At 37.0% G+C, this 23597-nt stretch overlaps 1 protein-coding gene across 3 annotated transcripts in view; it reads right to left on the bottom strand.

Moving 5' to 3' along the window:
- Positions 1-23597, bottom strand: part of ARFGEF1 (ADP ribosylation factor guanine nucleotide exchange factor 1) — a 145025-nt gene that overhangs the window by 30530 nt on the left and 90898 nt on the right. For 2 of the 3 annotated variants that reach the window (XM_059902337.1, XM_059902335.1), the window contains exons 11-22: positions 22203-22302; positions 21946-22085; positions 21728-21836; positions 20863-21064; positions 16623-16734; positions 16071-16276; positions 15680-15764; positions 12296-12467; positions 10200-10366; positions 6253-6381; positions 5181-5339; positions 4781-4931 (exon numbers count right to left, since the gene is read on the bottom strand). In XM_059902337.1, coding sequence (XP_059758320.1) covers positions 4781-4931; positions 5181-5339; positions 6253-6381; positions 10200-10366; positions 12296-12467; positions 15680-15764; positions 16071-16276; positions 16623-16734; positions 20863-21064; positions 21728-21836; positions 21946-22085; positions 22203-22302 — 1732 coding nt within the window. The remainder of the gene's footprint in view (positions 1-4780; positions 4932-5180; positions 5340-6252; positions 6382-10199; positions 10367-12295; positions 12468-15679; positions 15765-16070; positions 16277-16622; positions 16735-20862; positions 21065-21727; positions 21837-21945; positions 22086-22202; positions 22303-23597) is intronic. The other variant, XM_059902336.1, reaches the window with a different exon arrangement.

Here is a 23597-nt window from a genome sequence, read left to right as displayed (position 1 = left end):
TTTAAATTACTTTAGGTGTGTCACTGTTGCCTTCTCAGCCAGATAAAAAGTTCCAAGACTAGGAACCAAATCATACACTTTCTTTGTATTCCTCTACTCAATATTAAGTCCAAAGCAGATGCTCAACAAATACTTGTTGACTCCATTGACTAGACACTCAATAAATGACTTTTTGAATGCAAACATAATAGACGATGTTATTTAAACCAGCTGAACCTAAATTCTATTCCAGGAACTGAACAAGAACAAAGGGAAAAGAATGTGATCCCTGTCCTACAGAGTTAACAATTTACCAAGAGAGACAGACTTACAAACAACTTTAATACAATATAACAATTACTTCATGGCTGAAATGAACTAATTACATATAACACAAGTGTTGTTAAATAGAACTAATTTTGATAGGGGAAGGGAGAATGCGGGTGTTAGCTCATGGAAAGGCTTCACATGATAAAATATTAATTCAAGTTAGGCCTAAAAGGATGATCATTTGGGAAAGAAGGAAGAAAAAGCAATTCAGGAAGAAGGAGCAGCATATATAAAGTAATGGAACTATGCACGTGCAGGTCATGTTTCAACATACTTGGGTGAAGCCATAATGGAGGATGAGCCTGGCAGGGGACAATGAAGGAGAGAAAGACGAGCAGTAGGAGATGAAGCTGGAAAAACAGACTAGAAATAGAATGTGAAGAACCTTGACTGCCACGTTTAATGCACTACTTTTGAAAACAGGGAACCATTAGACCTTTTAGAAGACTTACATGATCCAATCTATTTTCTGAAAAATAATTCTGGTAATATCTGTAGAACACAGTGAAACAGGCAGAGCTATTGGAGCCATGGAGACAAATTAAGAGTCTATTTCTATAACACAAGTGAACAAGGATGAAAGCCTGAAATAAGTGACAGAGAACTGGGGTGGCAGGGAAATATCGTGTCAAGCCACACCTGAGGTATGTAGCACATTACAGGAATTTAATGAAGAAAAATCTGTGAGAAAAAATAATGCCAGTCACCACATAACTTCTTGTGTCAACTGAATGTCCTTCCTATAGAGATTTCTATACCTTTTATATTTAAATATTGATATAATAATTTGTAATCATTAATAATAAACCTACTTAAAGAATATTTAAAATCCCTAACAATCCAAGAACCAATTTCATAAATATATAAAATCTTTCAAACATCTGTATAACAGTAACAGGCTAATAATTTCAGTTTTACCAAAGAAATTATTCAAAAGCACAAATATTTAGGTTAACTAAGAACAAAGATGTAGGTGCTGTGATATTCACGTAAGATTTATATGACCAACCAATTGAAATTTTAAACTTTAATATATACCATAAAAGAACAGTATGCATATAATTCAAACCTAATAATCATATGCTATATATTCTTTTCTTTCTTTCTTTTTTTTATAAATTTATTTATTTATCTTTGGCTGTGTTGCATCTTCGTTGCTGCGCCCGGGCTTTCTCTAGTTGCGGTGATCGGGGGCTACTCTTCGTTGCGGTGCACGGGCTTCTCATTGCAGTGGCTTCTCTTGTTGCGGAGCACGGGCTCTAGGTGCACAGGCTTCAGTAGTTGTGGCACATGGGCTCAGCAGTTGTGGCTCGCGGGCTCCAGAGCACAGGCTCAGTAGTTGTGGCGCAGGGGCTTAGTTGCTCCACGGCACATGGGATCTTCCCGGGCCAGGGCTCGAACCCGTGTCCCCTGCACTGGCAGGCAGATTCTTAACCACTGTGCCACCAGGGAAGTCCCATGCTGTGTATTCTTAATAACTAAAAGTTTCATGTTTCCAAAGAGTGAAAGTACAGATTTGTATCACAGCAGTAAGAAAGTCAGATAAACATACACTCAGCCCTATTAACTTGGTTACATGAATATTTGGAGTACGGATGCTGTTAATAAAGGAGAATATTAATTTATTTTTTAAAAAACATATTATATACAGACTAAACCAGCTCAGCCATCTGTACCACATCCTCTTCTAGCTTCAGTTCTGACCACAGCGTCCTGAAGAAAGGTGACAGGGCACAGCTGGTAGGGTGGGCATCTGCCACACTGGGCGAGCCGGGAACTAACCACTGAGGTAAGCTGAAGGGAGGGCTCTGCCCAACAGGGGCCGCGTCAACAGAGCGGCTCCCTCGAGGACACAGATGAAGACCTGAGAGACCTGGTCACTTTGCAGTGAGTGGAGAACGCAGCAGGCTGAAAAGAGTAGTGGACGACACAGGAGGAAGCCTATACAAAGCATGAGCGAGGTGGAAGAGTATGGCTGGTCGCCTGAGTGGCTTGGAGGCTTGGAATTTCTATCTCATTTCCAGATTCCAAGTGTACATTCTAATATAAATTCCCTTTTCCTGAAGGGAGAAGACGGCTCATCCCATCTCCTTGCAACCTAAGCAGCACAGCAGCACAGAGATCAAATTAATTTTAATTCATTTCCAAGTATACCACTAAGCATTACCAGCGATTATTATTTCTCTTGCTTTACTAACACTGATAGAAGATAAAATATTCCACTGGTATATTATTTTTAGTTACTTGCCAAAACTGAGCCCTGGCAACCTCAACTATCTTTGGTTGGGCTTTCCTCCACTCTCTAGGCCTTACTGGGAAAAAAAAAAAAAAAAAGCAGCCTTCAAAAGCTGCTGAATCAATCAATGCATGTCCACTTCACCTGCCTGTAACCACTTTTCATTTGCGCCTCGCGCTGCCTGCCGGAGCAGTTACAGTTCTAGCGTCTGCGTCAGACTTCCAGGCCACATACGTCACCAGCCACGCAGGTGCGCAGGCAGTTCCAAACCCCGCAGCCGGCTCACCAAGTTACCGGGTCTACACCTGCACCTCCCAGAATCACAGAACCTAAGATACACGTGAGGTGAAGGTTGCACCGCTGGCTGCCACAGCTGGATTACCACTGGGAACTAACTGTTCCAGTCCAACCTGAAGCCACAACATGGTCCTCGTCTTTACTTCCTTCTCTATGGATTGTTTTTCAAGCTTGAAATTCTTCTAAATTTCCTAAGAATTTTTATTGCAAGCAACAACAGAGAAATCACTAAATCATAAAAGGATAGAAATGTCCAGAAGTACAATGTTACAGTACAAAGCCTCAAAAGGTAAATGGTGGGACTTCCCCAGTGGCACAGTGGTTAAGAATCCACCTGCCAATGCAGGGGACACGGGTTCGATCCCTGGTGCGGGAATATCCCACATGCCCTGGAGCAACTAAGCCCGTGTGCCACAACTACTGAGGCTGTGCTCTAGAGCCCGCACGCCACAACTACTGAAGCCTGTGTGGTCTGGGGCCCACGTACCGCAACTACTGAGCCTGCGTGCTGCAATTACTGAAGCCCGTGCCCCTAGAGCCCGTGTTCCGCACCAAGAGAAGCCACTGCAAATGAGAAGCCCGCACACGGCAACAAAGAGTAGCCTCCGCTCGCCACAACTAGAGAAAGCCCAGGCGCAGCAACGAAGACCCAATGCAGCCAAAAATAATAAAATTATTTTTTAAAAAAAAGGTAAATGGTAAATATTCTTAGATCTCAGGTTTATTCCTTCTTGTTCTCTTTAAGTCATGCCTCTAGATTTCTTGGTTGGAAGTGAGGTAGGGAGGATGGATAAAGAATAATCCAGAAACAATTAATATACCAGCCACTGTACTAAGTCCACTTATATATATTTTATTTAATCCTGACAACTCTGTAAGTAGATATTACCATTAGTTTGCAAAAGAGGAACCCGAAGCTCAGAGAATTAAAGTAACTTGCACACAGTAAAAAGAAATATGGAAGAATTCAAACCCAGAAGTACGGTATTCAAAGTGAAAGACAGTCTAAACTTGGCTTCTTCCCTGGTGGAACTCTTTCCATTTATGACTAAAAATGTATCGTCTTTGGTTCTCCTGTACCCATTTTTGCTAATACCTTCCTTTTTTTCTACTGGGTTAAATCTGGAAGCTCCTGGCTATACTGAGTTCATGGGGAACCACGGGAAAGTTTCCACACTGGCATAAGAGTTTGGTTATGTCTGCACAGTGCCTTTAAAAAAATATGAATATGAATGCTTTCTCCAGTTGCCCCAACTATTTATCATCTTAAGCCTTCACTCATATATGTTATCTGCTTAGTCTTAAAAGCTGGTAATTTTTTAATATATATATATTTTCAGATTAGTTTCCATTACAGGTTATTACAAATATTAAATATAGTTCCTTGCACTATGCAGTAAATCCCTGTTGCTTATCTGTTTTATGTACAGTAGTTTGTATCTGTTAATCCCATATTCCTAATTTATCCCTTCCCCCCTCCCTATTCCCTTTGGTAAACATAAATTTGTTTTCTATGTCTGTGAGTCTGTTTCTGTTTTGCATACAAATTCATTTGTATTATCTTTTAGATTCCACATGTGACACCATATAATATGTCTTTCTCTGACTTACTTCACTAAATATAATATTCTCAGTCCATTCATGATGCTGCAAATGGCAATATTTCATTCTTTTTTAGGTAAAAGCTGGTAATTTTAAACTGCACCTTTCTCCCACCCCCAACTGTGAGATTATGACTAACGGTCACTTAATATTGAAAACTAGACTGGGCAAAAAAGACTTACAATGTCACCTTGCTTTCCCCTCACATAAGGTTAGTCAAAGGGCATTTTATCCTATCCCTCTAATTCTGTTTTATTGCTACAATAAAGTTACGTATATTGAGCAAGTTAAAAGTAAATTTTGATACTTCATAAAAATAATTCAAAAAATTCTCACCTAGCCCTAGACCCACAAATTCATCAGGAGCCTGATCTTTTGTTCCAGTAAGAGATCCTTCTCTGCCTCGCACTGTTCCAGAAATGTACCGAGGTTTCACTCCAGTTCCTATAAGTTGTGCAAGCTCCAACTGACTGATGCACTTCAGAATCTTAATTACAAAAAGGAAAAAAATTTAAATTCCATGTTACAAATGTTCGCAAAAATATTTAAATGTACGCAGTCACGATTTAAACATAGGCTACATTATAAATCATTATAAAAAGCTAAATGTACTTACCCTGAATGTACTAAATTAATTTTCTCCCCAAACACTTAAGCATGTCAGTGATATACTGTTTAGCATGAGCTCATTTTATAAACCAGATTGCAAAGCTGAAAATAAAGGAAGTGCTTATACCTCATGCCATGAATTTCCTAGATAATTTCCATCTGTATGAGCCACTGTGATAAGTGTTTTAATTGTGTCAATGTTCTTCTGTTTCATTTCGGTAATCCCAGAACTCACTGTAAGTAAGGTAAATCTTGCTAGCGCCTGGACATATGCATCTCTTTCCAGCTATGAAAAAGAGAAAAAGCAAACTTACATGGTTGTAAACACAACAGGGTAATCCCTAGATCCCTACTGACAAACTGTTTACTTGTTTAGTAAGTTTTTAACTAAGTCATGAATTACATATAATACCTCAAACTGTAGTTTTTTTAATTTTAAGATGAACGAAGCAGAAAAGGATGAATTTCTAAAACTGAAAGGCAATGGAGGTGTCAAATCAAGAAAGATTTTAGTGACAATAATTCATATATATAGTAAAAAAAACATTCATTGAACATTTATGGTTCAAATGACTGTGTGAACTAGCAGAAACCTGATTTATAAATTTGCTCATTTTTTCTCTACAGCTAGACTGTGCTTTTTAAGCTATAACATTCATAATTAAATGTGAAATGGGTTTTTAAAAAGAAAGCAGGCAAGCATTGGTTAAAATTTATTATCAGACAAAGCATATAAATTACTAGAAGGGACTGTCTTCATAAAAATTATGTTCTAGATACATGGGTCTCTTAAAGATAACTTGTTCTTAGGATAGGTAAAGTTATAAAGTAATATATATATAAATATATAAAATGTGAAAAACATATGATTCAATAAATAAAAGCATGCAACACAGATAAGATATTCAAATTGCAATATAGGAATTCAAACTCTTGGAAACTTTGTACATAGCTAATATTCTACAGAGAAAAAAACTGCAAACCAAAGTTATTATAACGAAATTTAGACACATCAATAAAGAACTACCCTGTTCCGTCACAGCTTCTTGGAAATGTAAACATTAAGAGTCATTTAAATTCCATTATAAACTTGAAATTCATTTTTAATAATTTCAACACAAGAAATAATTTAAACTGTAGTAATGACAAAAGTAATTTATGTTTTCCAGACTGGCTACAAAGGCAAAATTCTTTGTTACCTGAATGCTGAAAATGCATGCAATTCTGATTGCACATCTTATACCTTCCAGGCAAAGAGAGGCTACTTCAGTATCATCACAGTCTTGTAGACCCACACTGAATGCAGCCAGAAAAGGGGTCCAAGCCAACTAGAAAAATTAAAAATTTGAAATACATCACAAACATCAAGTGATAATTAAACTTTATGATAATACTACGTTAACATTTCTCAGATTTCAGGCAATTTGAGGAAGTTCTGAAAAAAAAGCAATGAGTTTCTTGGAAAGCTTGGAAAGTTACTTGGAAAGCTTTCTTAGACAAAGGAGAAACTATACAATGCCGCTTGGGCTTAAATAAGTGGGAGAGCAAAATTGTAAATTTGGGAGAGGACACTAGGCATATTTTAAGCACAGCATCTATAAATTATTCACATTAATGAAAAATGGGAATAGTCAATACTCATAAATTATATTAATTTTACCCCTGACTTCAGAACTCCTCTCCCTCTGTAAGCTGTGTCTCTTGCAATATTTCATGGACTAATTTTATTTCCAAGAAAATCCTTTTAACCATTTCCCACTTGTAACAGTTACATTACTCTCTTTTCTTTAAGCCTGCTCCGTGGACAACATTTAGTCTTATTTATTTATTTTTTTTTGGTAGTCAAATATTTTACTTTGAAACATGCGTGATATCTCTGGTTCCTAGTTGGACAATATTTTAAAATACAGTTCAATAAAATACATCTTGATTACAGACTATGAAAGCCAACAAACACTAAATTTTAACAGAACTGAGTACCTTGTGAAACTGTAATGTAAAATAAACAAAAAAAGAGAGCTACCTTTGACTACTGAAAATCCTCATATCAAAACATATGTGTATATATTGGTGTGTGCACGTGTGTGTATAACTTTGAAATGTCTGATACAAGAGTATTCGTTGCTTTTAATAGGTCAAAATGAAGCAAAACTATATATCCGTATAGCCATACAGATGAAAAATGTTTATACCAGTGTGGCACAGAAATGATAACTGGAATTTTTTAAAGATGTAAAAAAATTTTAGCACTATTAAGAAAAACAGAATCACCCAAAGCTTTGCTTATAATGTCAGAAAGTTTAGAAGCACAAGTGTAATTCCTAAACAGAGGAACATAAGCCACAGTACCTAACTTCCAGTCCTAGCCTTGTTATTTATTTAACCTCTTTTTTTCTGAACCTCATGTCCTCCCCTTTGATACCTGGCCTGCCACTATAGAGAGACGCTGTGGGAAGCACAGGAAGTGCAGTACTTTTAAAATACAAAGCACCACATTAAAGTAATAAATTACACATCCTATTATAAGTGAAGAAACAGCACATCTATTTGGAAACCTGTGTAATATTTTATACAAGGAGAAGTATAAGGTTCTTAAGCCTGTGACAAAAGGTTCAACCCCACTGCAAATTAAAGACAATGACTTGTCTTATCAAATTATACCTAAATAACATCCAGAGGACAGTGAAACCGTCCCCTCAAATGTATAAATCTCTACAGAATACAATCTGGCAATATGTAAAAAGGTTCTTAATAAGGTTTTCATCCCTTAGTATTATATCACATTCTAGGAATCTCTCATTTATTCCCTCTACTCAGCCAACGCTTATTTACTGAGCACTAACTACAAGCCAGGAATTGTGCTAGACATTGGGAAAAGTCAACAGAACAGATGTAGTCCCTTGCCTCATGGAGCTTAAAGTCTAGTAAAGAGATAGACATTCAGTTTTAAAATAAATAAATGTATAAATACATATTGTTATAAATACAATGAAGGAAGAGTATAGCATATTATGAAAAGGGACCTAATTTAGATTAGAGGGGCCAGGGCAGAACTCTCTGAGAAAGTAACATTTAAAGTAGAAACTACTCAGGCAAAGAAGGAAAAAGCATCCTAGACAAAGGACACAGCTTGTATGAACGCTCTGAAGAGAAAATAATTTAGGACAGTCTAGAAATGGAAAGAATACCAGTGTGACTGCAGCACAGTAAGAGACAAGAACCCTAGTGATGAGGTTGAAGGCAGGTGGAGCTAGACCACACATGGTCTACAGACCCTTGGGATGTGTTAGGTTTCCTCATAGTTGCAAAGTCAGTGAATGGCTTTAAGGAAGAAGGTGACAGTTCATTTTGTATTTTAAACATTCTGGCCTCTGTAAGTGGGTAAGAGAAGCACAAACGTAGACATAAGGACACCAGTCAGGAGGATGTTACAGCGACAAGAGTGAGAAATGAAGGTAACTGGAGACGGTAATGACAGTAGAAATGGCAGTCAGAGGAAAGGTTCTTAATTCTAGCTTAGAGGATTAGTTTAAATAAAGGATAACTAATCCAGAGAATAGATCATAAAAGCTATTTATGAAGAATTTTTAATGATATGGGGAAACACTTATGTGAGAAACAGCAAGATACAAAATTCTATACATAGTAGGATCACAACTGTTTAAGATAAATAGTATGTAAACATATTAACAGAAATTTTTTCTGAGTGGTACAATTATGGCTGGATCCTTATTCTTTTTGTTTTTTCGTCCTCCACCTCCCGTCTACCAAAAACATTTGAAAAGAAAAACAAAATAAAGGTATAAGATTATTCAAAACAAAACAAAAATCTGCTTTGTAATTTATTTCATAATAAAGAGAAAGTATATGTCACATTTTGACAGCATTTTCTGCATTACGCCAAAGGAAGGCCAGTTCTACTCCACTGTTCCTTCTAGCGTTACCTCCCCAGCAGCCCCACTCGTGTCCTGTAACTCTCCATCAACTTTTAGGAAGATCACTATCACATAGACCTTGAAGTAGGGGTAGAACTGTAAAATTTTAGAGCTGAAATCTTGTAGTCATCTTTTACTACCCATACACATATGTAGTTATGAATGAGAACTCAAATTATAATCTTCAACCTCCACAGACCATCTAACCACACTGTGTCACAAACATAAATGTACTTAACGCATTTTTCCTTCTCAAACTTGACTAGACTCCCCTCTACTTCCCTACAATTCTTATGATGCACTGCTTACTCCTTCCGGAATTTGAAGAAAGGATAGAAAAAAAAAAAGAATAGGAAAATGAAGAATGAATGGGAAATCAAATTTTAAAGAAGCAGTAAGAATCATTCTTACTAGATCTATAAACATAAGAAAGCTCCCTTTTGGTCCTGACTCTACTTTCTGGGCCCCAGGAATACTCAGAACCCTCAGCTTAGTTCCTGGGCCAGAGCACTGAAAGAGAGTAGGAGGCTCAAGATCACTTTGAGATTTCAGGGAACTCCAAAGCTCTAAATAGAACTCAGAGGAAACCAGGCCAAGGCTTAATTCTCCAAAAATCTTTCTGTTCTTAAGATCACACGCCTATTAATTGCTAATCATGCATACCTTTTCTCATTCTCTTCAAGAAAAATTTTATATTTGCGATCTCCTATATAATATGACTTTCACTTCTGGGTGTATACTAATGGGCTATATCACTGTATTTCCTTAACTTAAGAATATGCTGAACAGGACTTCCCTGGTGGCGCAGTGGTTAAGAATCCACCTGCCAATGCAGGGGACACGGGTTTGAGCCCTGATCCGGGAATATCCCACAAGCCACAGAGCAACTAAGCCCATGCGCCACAACTACTGAGTCTGCGCTCTAGAACCCGTGAGACACAACGACTGAGCCCGCGTGCTGCACCTACTGAAGCCCGTGCGCCTAAAGCCCATGCTCCGCAACAAGAGAACCCACCGCAATGAGAAGCCTGTACACCACAACAAAGAGTAGCCCCCACTCGCTGCAACTAGAGAAAACCTGCGCACAGCAATGAGGGCCCAACGCAGCCAAAAAATAAAATAAATAAATAAATAATTTAAAAAAAAAATATGCTGAACAGCAGTATATATAAATATATATACTGCAAGCAAAAGTTATTAGTAACTCTTACCTTAAACATAGGTCTCACGTGCTCCAAATGTGTCGCACTTGTGAAAGGTGCTTGAACGTGGCTCACGGCCTCCATGAGTGCTTTAGCTGTCTTGGCCATCTGTTCCATTTCTAAGTTATACAGAAGTCTTCTTTGTTTTTCGCTGGCTACATCTGAAACAACAAACACTATTAGCATTTAAAATATAAAGCCTTTAAGAATGCTATTTTGATGTTTTAGTATAAAATAATAAGCACTACCAGTTAATACTAATTCAAAATAGTCCTAAGAAGCCAGACACAAAAGGTCACATAATGTATGATTCCATTTAGATGAAATATCCAGAGTAGGTAAATCCAGAGAAGCAGAAAGCAGACTGGTAACAGCCAGGGGCTGAGGAAAGGTAGGGAACATGGAAAAACTGCTTAATGGATACATGGTTTTATTTTGGGGTGATGAAATGTTTTGGAGCTATATAGAGGTGGCAGTTACACAACACTGTGCATGTACTAAATACTACTAATTGTTCACTTCAAAATGGTTAATTTTATGTTATATGAATTTCAAAAATGAAAGAAAAAAATATCCTGAACTAGGAGGCAGGGATACATGGAAAATCTATGAAAAGGGAAGAGAGGAGGTACAAATCTGTCACAATGAAAGTACTAGGGAAACAGCCCAAACATGGGCTAGAAGAGAAGAGAGGTAAAAGGCAACGGTATCCTCACATGACACAGGCTTGAATGATCTCCTGAGCTGACAAGAAAACAGTGGCCCTAACACTTGGGATGATTTTAGAATTTCAGCACACCACCACCTCCTTCCCATACCCCACTGCTCAGTGATTTCCTACCACCATATAGAGAAGAGGCCAGAGAACGAGGGATATGAAGATGTTATTATACGGGTGTGGGGAAGAAAGTGAAATCAGATAATTGGCACCTACTTAGGTGTGAAAATGAAGTCTTGATCAATATACTTAATTTCTTAAGTAGAAGCAAGTAAACTACCAAGTAAACTGCTGATTGGTGCTGGACTGCAGTAAGAGCCAAGGATGCCCAGTTCAAGATCTGGCTTTGCCACTCTTTGGGTTTTAGGTCTAGAGAATTAATGAAAGTTTTTACATTGCACTCAGCTCATAGATTCTATGACTCTAAGTTTCCTAACCTCTCTGTACTTGTTTCCTCTTCTATAAAATGAGGGAGAACTTACTAAAATTCCTTAGAATCATTCCCTATATTCCCCAAATATAAGGCCATTTATACTCCACCATTCCTTCTAACATTATCTCCATAGCCTCTGACTCTCATCTGATAATTCTTCATCAACTTCTAGAAATACACATATCACACAGGCCTTTTTGATTCTCTCCTGTTGATAGAATTTTGGTACTGCAATCTGTTCTTTTAGATGAAGCTTGAGATTCCACTTCGAAGCGGAAGTTGCTCAGAAAGGCAGGAGTTCTCTTTCCATATTATATCACTGAGCCACTACCCTCGCCTCATTCCTGCATTCAGATTTCAGCTCTGATTTAATCGCCGCCATCTGTACGCACAGAGCGTCGAGAATGGAACCAGGCCCCCCGCTGGCTCCTGATGCTGGTCAGACCTGGGAATGCCACGGCGCTGTAACTTGTGGTGCATCTGAAGGAGTGAGTTCCAACCCCCACGAGCTCCCCCATGACCCTAACCTTCCCCATCTCCTTGAATCACCCCTACTTCCAGCTTCTGTTTATGTGTAATGATAGGTGAACCAATGGAAATAAGTTGCTTGCAGATGACAAGGAGGCAGTAAGAAAGAATGAGAGCTGAAGTCTGACTACTGGGGTTGCCTAACCAATCTCTCTGATTTCCAAATATGTGCTGAGATTAACTGCTAAATGGACAAGTGTGTATTAAATGCACACTAATCCATGCATATTATGTAGCACTTTCCACTTATCATCGGTCAGTGCTATTTTTCTTCAGGATACGGGAAAAAACACGATCAGATCAGCAAACTGTGTATTATAATACTTTTCAGTAGAATAATACTTGATCCACTCTAAGTAAAACACTTTTCAAGAACCCATATTTTTCCTCCGAAACAATCAGGATTCAGTTGATTTGGACACTTACTTTGTTTACTTGATTTTGTAGGGATTGTTAGTTCTTTTGTTTCTTTCATTGATATCTTTTTTCCAGCTATTTCATTATAGATGGCTGATAGATACTCTTCAGGAAGATCTTTACTGTCATTGATACCTCTATTCATCTTAATGTACTGTTCCTTTGTCATTTTATTTTTAACCTAGAAATGAAAAACCATTATAATTCCTAAAAATTAACAGAAAAATACTCATATAAGAGAATTTATAAATACTTTGAGGAGTAGAAAGTGGAAAATACTCAACAAAGCAGACATTAAAATGAAAAAAGGAAGTCACAGAAAATAAGGACAATGTAGGAAAGACCCATCCTGGCAATACACTAATTCACTTTGCTCTGAGGAGCACGTGAGTAATTTGTAATAAGAAAACAGGGAGACTGAATAATGAAATTCTTTGTTTTTGCCCAAGGTTTAAGAGCTCTAGTCAGAGTCTTTAAAAAAGGACCATGACAATTATTAGACACTTATGTTATCAAAAAGATTCAAATCTTAGTTCAGAAGAACATAAATGTGTTTGCTAATGATTTAAAAACGGATTTTATGTAACAGTGGATGCAAGAATAACAAGAGCTGAAATTTATTTAAAATCAGATAGCAATCTCACTGACTCATCATGGCAACTGAATATTAGGTGATTTGGGCAAAGTATCCTTGGAACATTTTGTCTTGTTTAAGAGTATGCTGAACAGGAACATCTTACTGCACACCCTGGTAAGTCTTTGGAGTACAAATCTGTAGTACGTAAGATGGTAGCCCTGTCGCCAAACTTGGGAACTAGCACAGACAAAGAGTTTATGCTTTTATATCCCTGAAAACCCAGATGGATAAAACCTGTAAGTCATATGATGTCTCTGAAGATACATTTACTTAATTAAATATATTCCTATCACTTTCCATGAAGAATTTAAGGCACCTCTAAAGATAAGGGTCCTGTAAATTTACAAGAAGGTACATAGAATAACAATCAAGTAAGTCATCAGAAGTTCGCAAAAATAACTATAGAGAAACCAGAATGTCCAGAGGATATAACTGGGATACAAACATTTATTTAGTTCTGACTACACTGCAAACAGATCTTTCCAGTATGTCAGAAAGGGTGAGAGGAGCACTTTTCCTACAAAAAAGTAAAAATATTACCATAAAAGTTTCCAAATGTAATTTATTATTACTCAAGGGAAAAAAGCTCTAACATACTAAAACTTTGAAAACTTATCTTGAGTCATGGCACTTAAAAAACATTAAAAGAGGGGGCTTCCCTGGTGGCGCAGTGGTTGAGAATCTGCCTGCTAATGCAGGGGACATGCGTTCGAGCCCTGGTCTGGGAAGATCCCACATGCCACGGAGCAGCTGGGCCCGTGAGCCACAACTACTGAGCCTGCGCGTCTGGAGCCTGTGCCCCGCAACGGGAGGGGCCGCGATAGTGAAAGGCCCGCGCACCGCGATGAAGAGTGGCCCCCGCTTGCCGCAGCTAGAGAGAGCCCTCGCGCGAGCCGAGGACCCAACACAGCCAAAAAAAATAATAATAAATAAATAAATAAAGTAGCTATAAAATTAAAAAAAAAAAAACATTAAAAGAAAGCCATTTCACCTGAAGTTCTAATGAATACTAAAAAAGCAATGACCCAGGGATACCAACATAAAAGACCACACAAGTGCTGCCAATAAGAGGCTAAAAGAAGATTAACATCACTGGAAATTTTGAACATGGTATAATGTCTTAGCATCATGCCAATGAGAGACAAAGACAAGCCCTGGAAGAAAATCTGAAGTAGCAGCAAAGTATATTTGTGGATCTGGGCTGGGAGGTAGGGGTAGGAGCTCCAAGCACGTTGGAGAAGAGACTACATTAACTGCAGATACACAAAATAAAAATACACTGCTCAAACAGAAGACTTCTGCCACAGTGGGATTCTGGAAGTAGTGTAAAACATAATCCTACTTTTCTTCTCCTGCTTATCTTTTATGGAACATTTTACTCTTGACTTTTATTCTCATGTGCTTAAATTAAGCTGTGCCTAATTAAGTTTTAGTGCTTAAATCACTTAAAGCCAATTGTTACTACTGATGAAGATTAATAAACAAAAAAACTAAACATGCTCTAAATGTATTTCAAAAATTAAAAAAAATTGTCTCACACTATATATAAATGGTAGTTAACTATAAATATTCTAGGTGAAAAAGGAACACAAATGACTTGTTAAATTAACCTATATTTTAACTCTGAAAACAACTAGGAATGAGGAGAATTAGTTTTAAGGAATTCCTTTAAAGTTACCCGCGTTCTTTAAAAATGACATCATTTGTTATAGTTCATATAGCCCTGCATCATAAATCATATAAGGTCCTAATTATGGGTTCAATTTTCTAACAGTCCACTTAACTTCACAGGAACTCACAAGCTGCTTAAAACTTTATAATTTTTGAACTCATAAGCTGTTTTAAACCTTATAGTTTTTCCAGTACATCTCAGATTAGTAATAAGTATATAGTGTATTTCTCATCATAAGAGTAATACATATCATTAGAAGCCTATCCGTAAGAAGTACTAAGAAATTCTTGCAAATGGGTTTATTCATAAAGATAATTTTCCTCAAGTTTTTGGAAACTAAGCATAAAATATCTAAAACTTTAAAAATAATGTTTTTGTTATTGAATATCACAAATCAAGTGACAGTTCCTTAATATTTAAAGTAAAGGAATTACAATTTAATGAAGCAAATGAAATTTAAACACTTCCTGGATGTCTGGTATTTTAAAATTATGGTTAATTTTTAGGTGTAATGGTACTGTGGTTATGTTTAAATACAGCATTTCTCTTTCAGATATATATACTGAAATAAATACAGATGAAATGATATGATACATGAGATTTGCTCCAAAATGACCTGGGGGAGAAAAGGGATATATATAGAACAAGACTGGCCATAAGGTGGGAACTGTGGAAGCTGGGTGATAAGCACACGAAGGACCCACTGTACTAAATGCTCTGTTATTTAAGTTTGAAATGTTAAAACAAACAAAAAAAAGATGGTTTATATGATGTTTTTCCATGTTGTAATAAACACAGGCAGAAGAGCTATAAGCACATTCTTAGATTAAAATTTACCTGAAGTTTTATACAGCTGTCAATCATGAGAAAGACAAATACAGATTTTACGGATATCTAAAAGTCTAATTAGAATTACTACCAGAAACTGCATTTGTAAAATGTACACTACACCAAATTAAATACCCCAATTTGGTGACTGGTTTAACTAAATTAAGATTAAAATTTCAACTATTACTTACTGAATTCAAAACAATTTATTTAATTTGTACTATTTATTGTAAAACTGGCTTGGAAGAAGACATACCTGTGGGCTGTGAAGATCTGTGGTGAGCATGATAATTGAATAAGCCAGAACATACGCAGTATCTGCACTAGCAAAAAGGGTTTGTCTGCAAAAATAAATGTTTCGTGTTATGAACTTTTACTGTTTACAGTTAGCATTTAAATAACTCACCTCAAACCCCATATCACTTTCAGTTTTCTCTTTCAGGATTTATGTTCTATCTCACACTATAATTTTTTATGGAACTGTCTCATCACTTCCAGATCGTATATAATAATAACTTATAATATATAATAACTTATAATATATAAGTTCCCTGGGGCAGGGGATTATGAATCACCCGATGCTCCCCAGAAGCGGGTCTTGGATATAGTCAGCAACCAATAAGTACTTGAATCTGAATCCTGCTTACCCTTGGTTGCATTCTAGGTATCTCGCAGCAAACTTTTCCATCAATCGATCAATTTTCTGAGCTTCCCCTGGAAGACGGAATCCTTCCAGAAACATACGAAGGGCTGAAACAAAATCCTTTCCTGAAAAGTCATGTTGGTCCACATATGCATACATGACTTCTTTGTTAAATTTATCATTATCTCCCAGGAATTCACCCACTTGAGTCTAAAGAACAAAAGATAGAAATTGATATCCTAATAGACTGTTATATTTCCTACACAGCCAATTTTTTAAAAAGCAGAAAAAGTCCATAAGAGCCACAGGTTTTAACCACAGGGTTAATTAACTATTTCAAACGTGAAGTTAAAAGTTAAACATACTAAATGTATTTAAAAAAAAAAAAATCAAGATATTCTTTTGAGTATAGAGAATAAAAAAGCAAAATTAAGAATAGTTAGCTTATTTTTATATACTTAGGAGGGCATCTTAAAGGGGCAATAATATGTATTATTATTAACTTAAAAAAGAATTTTATAGAAAAAGTTAGAATGAAATAACATGGTGTTCTTACAGAGTCTAATCTTTCCTCCTGATGTAAGAATTGGGCAATATCTTCAGGTGTAGTGCCAAGCATCCCTTGTTCTTGGAGGTACTGTATTCCTCTCTTTGGTTTCTTAGTAAATCTAGATGATGTTAAAGTTAAAAGGAACATTAGAAATAGAAAACCATTTGTATTCTCTGAAAAGATCTAAAACTACAGTGAATTAACTTTGTAGCACTTAGAAAACAGAAGTTTACTTAAAATAATCAATGCATTATTATTGTACAAAATGTACAAAAAATAATATACTATGCAAAGTTTTCTTTGAAAAGGATCTCAAATGGAAGGTGACCTTTATCACTGATATGGATCATTTCACAGATTATGTGAGATAATGCCATGTAGTAGATGAACTCTGAGTAAGGATATGGATACTAAATCTCTCATACTTTTAATATATATATTCTCCTTAGTGCTCAAGTAATCTTGGCTCATTCTCCTTATATCCTTATATCCATTGATTAATTCTAAGTTTCCTGCTTTTAAAATACAGAACTTGAATTCTGGTGACTGTTTTAACCACAACCTGATGGCATCATTTCCTTTATAAAAAAAAAAGTATTTATATACCCAGTGTTTTCAAAATAAAGTCCACACTGATTGGACTGACACACAAAACCTTTCTCAACATGGCTCATTTCTTGAACATATTTAAAACAGAAACGGACTCATATACTTAGAGAATGAACTTATGGTTACCCTGGTGGGGGAAGGGTGGAGGGAAGGGATAGTTAGGGAGTTTGGGGTTGACATGTACACACTGCTATATTTAAAAAGGATAACCAACAAGGACCTACTGTATAGCACAGGGAACTCTGCTCAATGTTATGTGGCAGCCTGGATGGGAGGGGAGTTCGGGGGAGAATGGATACATGTATATGCATGTCTGAGTCGCTCTGCTGTGCACCTGAAACTATCACAACATTGTTAATTGGTTATACTCCACTATAAAGTAAAAAGTTTAAATAAAAAAAATATAGTTCATTTCTCTCTCATTTACTCCTACATATCCCTTTCCCATTCTCTAAACATAAAGGATTTGCAGCGTCTATTTCCTCTATGTGCCCTTTCCCTGCTTCACTCACTGGGGAATTCTCCTCCATGCTTGAAGATCCAATTCAAATGTCACCTCTTTCTTTCCAAATCATTTACTTTCTACTTTTATTGTTCCAATAATTAGTTTGGTACCTCATCACCATCACCTGGGTATTGCAAGAGTTCTTAACTGGTCTCCCTGTCTCTTGTTTTGCTCACATTACAATCCATCCTTCAGGCTGCTGGCAAAGTCATCTTTCCAAAACAGAACCTAATGCTGCTGTTCCTCTGCTTAAAATCCTTCAACAGTATGCCAATGCCAAGAACAAGACAAAACCTCCTTTACACAGAGAATGAGGTCCCTGTAATCTGGATCCAACTCGATGCTCTCATCTCACCTCCTACTTCTACCCGTCTCCCCCGCCCCTGCCACACTGAATAGTAATAGTCCTCAAATGTTCTCCCTTTCCTCTGTGCTGCTGCACATGCCATTCTCTTTGTCTGAAATGTCCTTCCCTGCTCTGTCCTCCTCATGATTCCCCTGTCAAGTCCTAATTAAACCGCTGCCACGTACATAAATTAAAGTCAAGCATTTTTCCCTGAGATAAACACAATCTCTGCTCTCTAGAAGCTCTCACTCTAATGGAAGAAAAATTTAAAAATTATAACAGTAAAGTTATTTTAAATTTTTCATAAATTAAAAAAATATATAATAGTAAAGATGCAACCAATAATGCATCCACAAAGTGAGAAGACAGCACAGCAGAGGAAATGTCTAATTAACAGAGATGATCATGATCTATTTCCTGGGAAGGTGACTGTGGAACTGAGCTTTTAAGAATGATTACATCTTCTATAAACAGTCAGAAAAAACATCCCGGACAGAGAGGAAGAGGTCATACTAATACACAAGGGCATAAAGCAGCATCATAATAATAAGTAGTTCTGCATTGTTGGAAAAATGAGGTGAAATAAAGAAACGGCAGATGATCTAGCTTAGAGTCCAGCAGATTTAACTCATGACGGGTATTATATGCTATTACAAGAAGCTGTGGCTTTATCCTCTAAGAGGAAGAGAGGGGAGAAACAGAAGCAGACTTTCATTCAAGAAAGATTACTCCAGCTAAGTGTAAGAAAAGACTAGAAAATAAATAAGACCAAAGAAAGGCAAGCCAATTAAAAGAGTATACTAGTCAAGGCACCAAATGGTGACAGTTTGACTTGAGCGAACAACTGGGAGACAAAGAGAATAAATTGCAGAGATATTCAGGAAGTAGGATCAGCTGGATTTAGAGACAAATTAGATCTAATGAGGAAATCTAAGGTAATTCCCGGGATTCTGGCTCATAAACTTAGTAGCGTGCTGGGGTTACTAGCCTGAATGGGAAATACAGAAACAATAGGGTTTTCTGTTTGTCTTTTGTTTTGGGTTGTACTGGGGAGGTGATTATGGAGACTGATAAATTTGGTTGTGGACATGCTGAGTGTGAGAAGCTATGCAATGTCCAGGGGAGATGTCCAACAGGCAATTACAGATGAGTCTGGAGTTCACTGGAGTTTTTATGTTAAAAATAACACTTGGGAACTGTGAGATGTTACCATATAGTAGCTGAAGTCATGAGAAAGAACATGATCATCTAGAAACTACAAAGGAAAGGGCTGAGGGACAGACCCTGGAAATGTTGAGATGTATGCCCAGGACGAAGAGCCCATGACAAGACTGAGACGGCATGGTCAGAGGTAGGAGAGAAGGACAGAGTGGTGTCATGAAAGGAACAGTCGCGGAAGGGTATCCTGGGAGCACAGCATTCTCATCAAAGTGTGAAGCAGAAAGCCAGCCGCGTGGCACTGCAGGAACTGGAGTGGCACTCCAGAGGAACAGTGGAGGCAGGGGGACGTCTGCCCTGGGGCCCTGGGAGGACTCCCTCTCACTCCTAAGTACTTCGAATTGAGCGGTCCTACCTCGGCAGCACTCTGTACAACACTCCATTATGGACTTCACACAGTACTATTAAAAAATATATTTTGCCCATACTTAGACTGTAATCTTGAATATAAGGACCAGTACCTTCATGATTCTTGGCACACAGTCCCAAGTACCAAACATGTGTTTGCTGAGTGACCAGCAGAATTTCAAAATGAGTATCTGTTTGCACATACTAGACGTTGAGACCCCCAAAACAAGGGCTGTTTCACTCATCAGGTTTCCCCAGCACTTTGCATAATGTCTGGAACAGATGGGACTTTGATAAATACTGACTAAACAGCTAGAATAAATGAAGTATTGATGGCTATTTCCTGAGGCTATTTTTAAGATTTTATAATTTTATGACAATGAATATGTGTACATTTTATCAACTTTTTTTCTTTTACATTATCAGTGAAAAAGGGCACCAAAAACCACTGCTTAAGACTCAGGAAGAAATGCTTTACAGCAGAATTAGCAAGCCAAGTAAACATATAAGAGAATTTTTTTTTAACAGTTTAGATTCATGGAGAAAGGCCAGCAAGTTCAGTTTTCCTCACAGCATCTCTTTGAAAGAAGAGGGGGCAGTAAGAGGAAGGAAAGCAGCACGGTATGATTCAGACAGGAAAAAGTCCAGGAGCAGGATGATGGCACACAACTTACTAGGAAAACTGATTTCACAAGATCAGGGTCTGGTAGAGTACCCAAGTTTAAAAAGGAGGTTATCACCTTATTGACATATAAAAATTCAATCAATAACGATAAATCAATAACAAGAGTAGCACATTTGTAACTGAAGTGGAGAAAATACAAAAACTATAAAGGGGCAACACAAGCAGGAGAAGTTCCATACTTTAAATCTGAGTTATCATCTGCTTTGGGAATATAATGCAAGATTTTATAACTGAGCTAAATAAACAGTGCAAAACTGCACAGAGGATGTTTGTCAACAACACATAAAATATAGTGCAAAATTAATGCACATTACTAGGGTCTGTTTGGGCTAGACTGCAATGAACAAGGGGAGCTGACTAAGGAGTCACTAGAAGTCTTGGATCCGGGAGAGCTGTGCTCCATTTTATTCTCTGAAGGTTGTTAATAAGAAGGGACTAAAAATAATCCAAAAATGTAAAGAAACCCAGGATAAGGGTGGCACAGTACTGGCAGAGGGGTATTCAATAACATTTCTCCTTAAAATCGGACACTCACAAATCTATCCCTTGTTCTATTATTTCTTTTTGCTGCTTTAGGACTTCAAATTGTTCTGGATTATCAGTGCCAGACATCTGTGTGCTGTAGCTGCCTATTCCTGATGATGATGTTGACTCCAGGGAATTTAAACTTCCGTATCTGTTTATTGTCTCAGGGTGTTTTACTTCACTCGTCTCTTGCTCTGAGGGTTTTTCCTGACCTGTAAGTAGAAAAACTGATTCAGTAAATTATTCTGTCAAAGGAAAAAAATTTCTCAAATAAGGCAAGCTATTTCAATGTTGCTTAGATAGCTATTTAATACAAATAACAGATTAGGTGCTCTAACAGATAATACATACTTTGATATTAAAACACTGCAATTAGTACAGGTACAATCTGCATCATTAGGAGTTCTTTTCGCAACTACAGTGCTGAGTACCCACTGGCTTTCTGCTCTCAGCTCACGTCTCACAAGGGACAGTCTTCCCTCAAAGGACTAGGATAACACCAGGATAGCCCTGCAGCTAAGAGTTTTTCTCTGAGTAAGGGTAAACGTCAAACATATATGAACAATTCAATCTTCTTAAAACATTTTTGGCTTTTTTATGTTTCTTCTATAATTATCCTTTAACAAAGTTGCATAAACATGATTCACTTTAATATGATATTCAAAATACTTTTAGGAAGATTTAGAAAGAAAAAAGTTTGGATAACTGAGCTGGGAAATTCAAAATTTTAAGTTCGTTATTTAACTCATAGAGAACGCTTCTTCATCAGCTAAATGAATAGAGATGTCAGGAAACTGGCTTAATGGCTTCTGCAACTATCCTCCAAAGCATCATTTACTTAAATGACAAAGAATTCTACTCAAATGTCACCTTACCAAGAGTTGTCTGAGAGTTGGGATTCACATACTGATCCTTACTCCATTCAACCATACACTTCAAAATTGACACTAAGCATTCTAAACCTTTTTTCCTCAGGCTCAGTTCCTACAAAATAATTCATAAAGAGAATAAAAACAAACAAAAATCTTTTAAGGAAAATACACAGCTCCTCCTTGGCAAAGTTCAAATTTCAAAATGTTTTTAAAGTTCTTACCTGAACATTACTCATACCGAGTTCTTGACTGCCTCGTCCTTGAGCAATTTTTGATAGATCATTTACTAGTCTTTCAAATATGTTTGCTGCATTTAAGTCACAATCATAGTTTACATAAATATCCACTACACTCTGAGCATCTGTAACAGTACAATATGTTAATTTTAGGCAAAATTAGGCATCTAGTATATGAATATATTTGGCCTTTTAAATACCTCAGTAAGAAAGAGATAATAAAGAAGGATAATTTCAAGTACCTGCACAAATCCTTGTCAACGTCTGAATAACCATCCATTTGTGGTCAAATGAGCTGGTAGAAGTCTCCAAAATGTATAGGAAAATTTCTTTAAAGAACACCTGTGATTAGGGAAAAACCTCCATTTAAAATATTGTTTATAATTCATATATGTGATCACTTTTTAAATATCCCAAAGCTGCAGAGCAAAGATCAGGACCCAGGGTCCTGGAGTTCCACTCCTGTTGAGTTCCATTTCTGAGACATCAGGACTTAACTTGGGTTGGTCACTTACACTGGCCCTTGCAGTAAAGAGCTGTACTTCACATCACTGTATTTTGTTATCACACAGCCACTACAAAAGAAATCTGCAAAAATTTGGAGTTCTTCTGGGAGATTATTTCTTAAACACATTTACAAACTAATAAAACTCCTATTTCATTTTTAATCCCCCACAGAGCATAAACTATATTCTGTTCATCAGTTATATTTTTCAGACATTATAGTACTGGGCAAGCCTAAGCGCGCCTAGATTTTAAAGTAACTGACGTTGTCATCTACACAATAGAAAGGATCTAGCTCCCATATACTGTTATATTTTTATAATTACTCACACAAGTGAGAATCTCTTTTGTCTGAAAACTACAAACTATTTCTTACTATTCTTTACACCAAATAATGTCAGGCACAAAGGATTTAGTCAACCTCATTTAAAAAATTTCTATTTAAGAGCTAAGAATTTTCAGATTCATATTTATTTTGGAAAAATGACTACAACTCAAGAGTGGATGAGTGAAAAAGAAAACCTAAAATAACATATTAACATTTATGGAACATATGTATTATGAATACAAAAATTCATATTTGTAATTTTAGACTACCAACATCTTCTCCCTCCCAAAAGGACAAAATACCCTTGTGATGTGCTTTTCTTTCACAGAATTCAACACATTTCTATTACTTGCCTAATATCAGCATTTCCCGTAAGACTGTAAGCTCTAAGAGGGTAGAGACAAGGTCCCTCTTGCTAAGCATTGTGTCTACACTGCATAGCAAATATAGTAGGCATTCAATACATATTTATGGCCACAATTCTCAAACACTGCACCAAGTCACCCCAGAATGCTGCAGCAAACTCAGAGGGATGCCATGAGAATTTCTGAGGGAAAATTCAGAGAGAAATACATCTGCTGGATACCTCAAAAAACTTCACAGTTTCAACATCAATTAGATCACACGACATTCCTTTCAATGACATCATTATTTTTGCAAACCTGGGGTTTAGTGGTTGCTATGATAAGAAGCAGGTACTGCATGAAAATCAATGAAGGAAATGAGGGTGGTAATGTCCAATTTGATTTCAAGGTCTGAGAAGTTTGCAGTGTCCTATAGGCTCATACATTCCAGTAGTCAGTAA

The sequence above is a fragment of the Balaenoptera ricei genome, chromosome 17 (genome assembly GCF_028023285.1).
Source record: "Balaenoptera ricei isolate mBalRic1 chromosome 17, mBalRic1.hap2, whole genome shotgun sequence".
Lineage (NCBI taxonomy): Eukaryota > Metazoa > Chordata > Mammalia > Artiodactyla > Balaenopteridae > Balaenoptera > Balaenoptera ricei.
The sequence above is the reverse complement of the archived record's forward strand: the minus strand, read 5'-3'. Positions and strand labels throughout refer to the sequence as shown.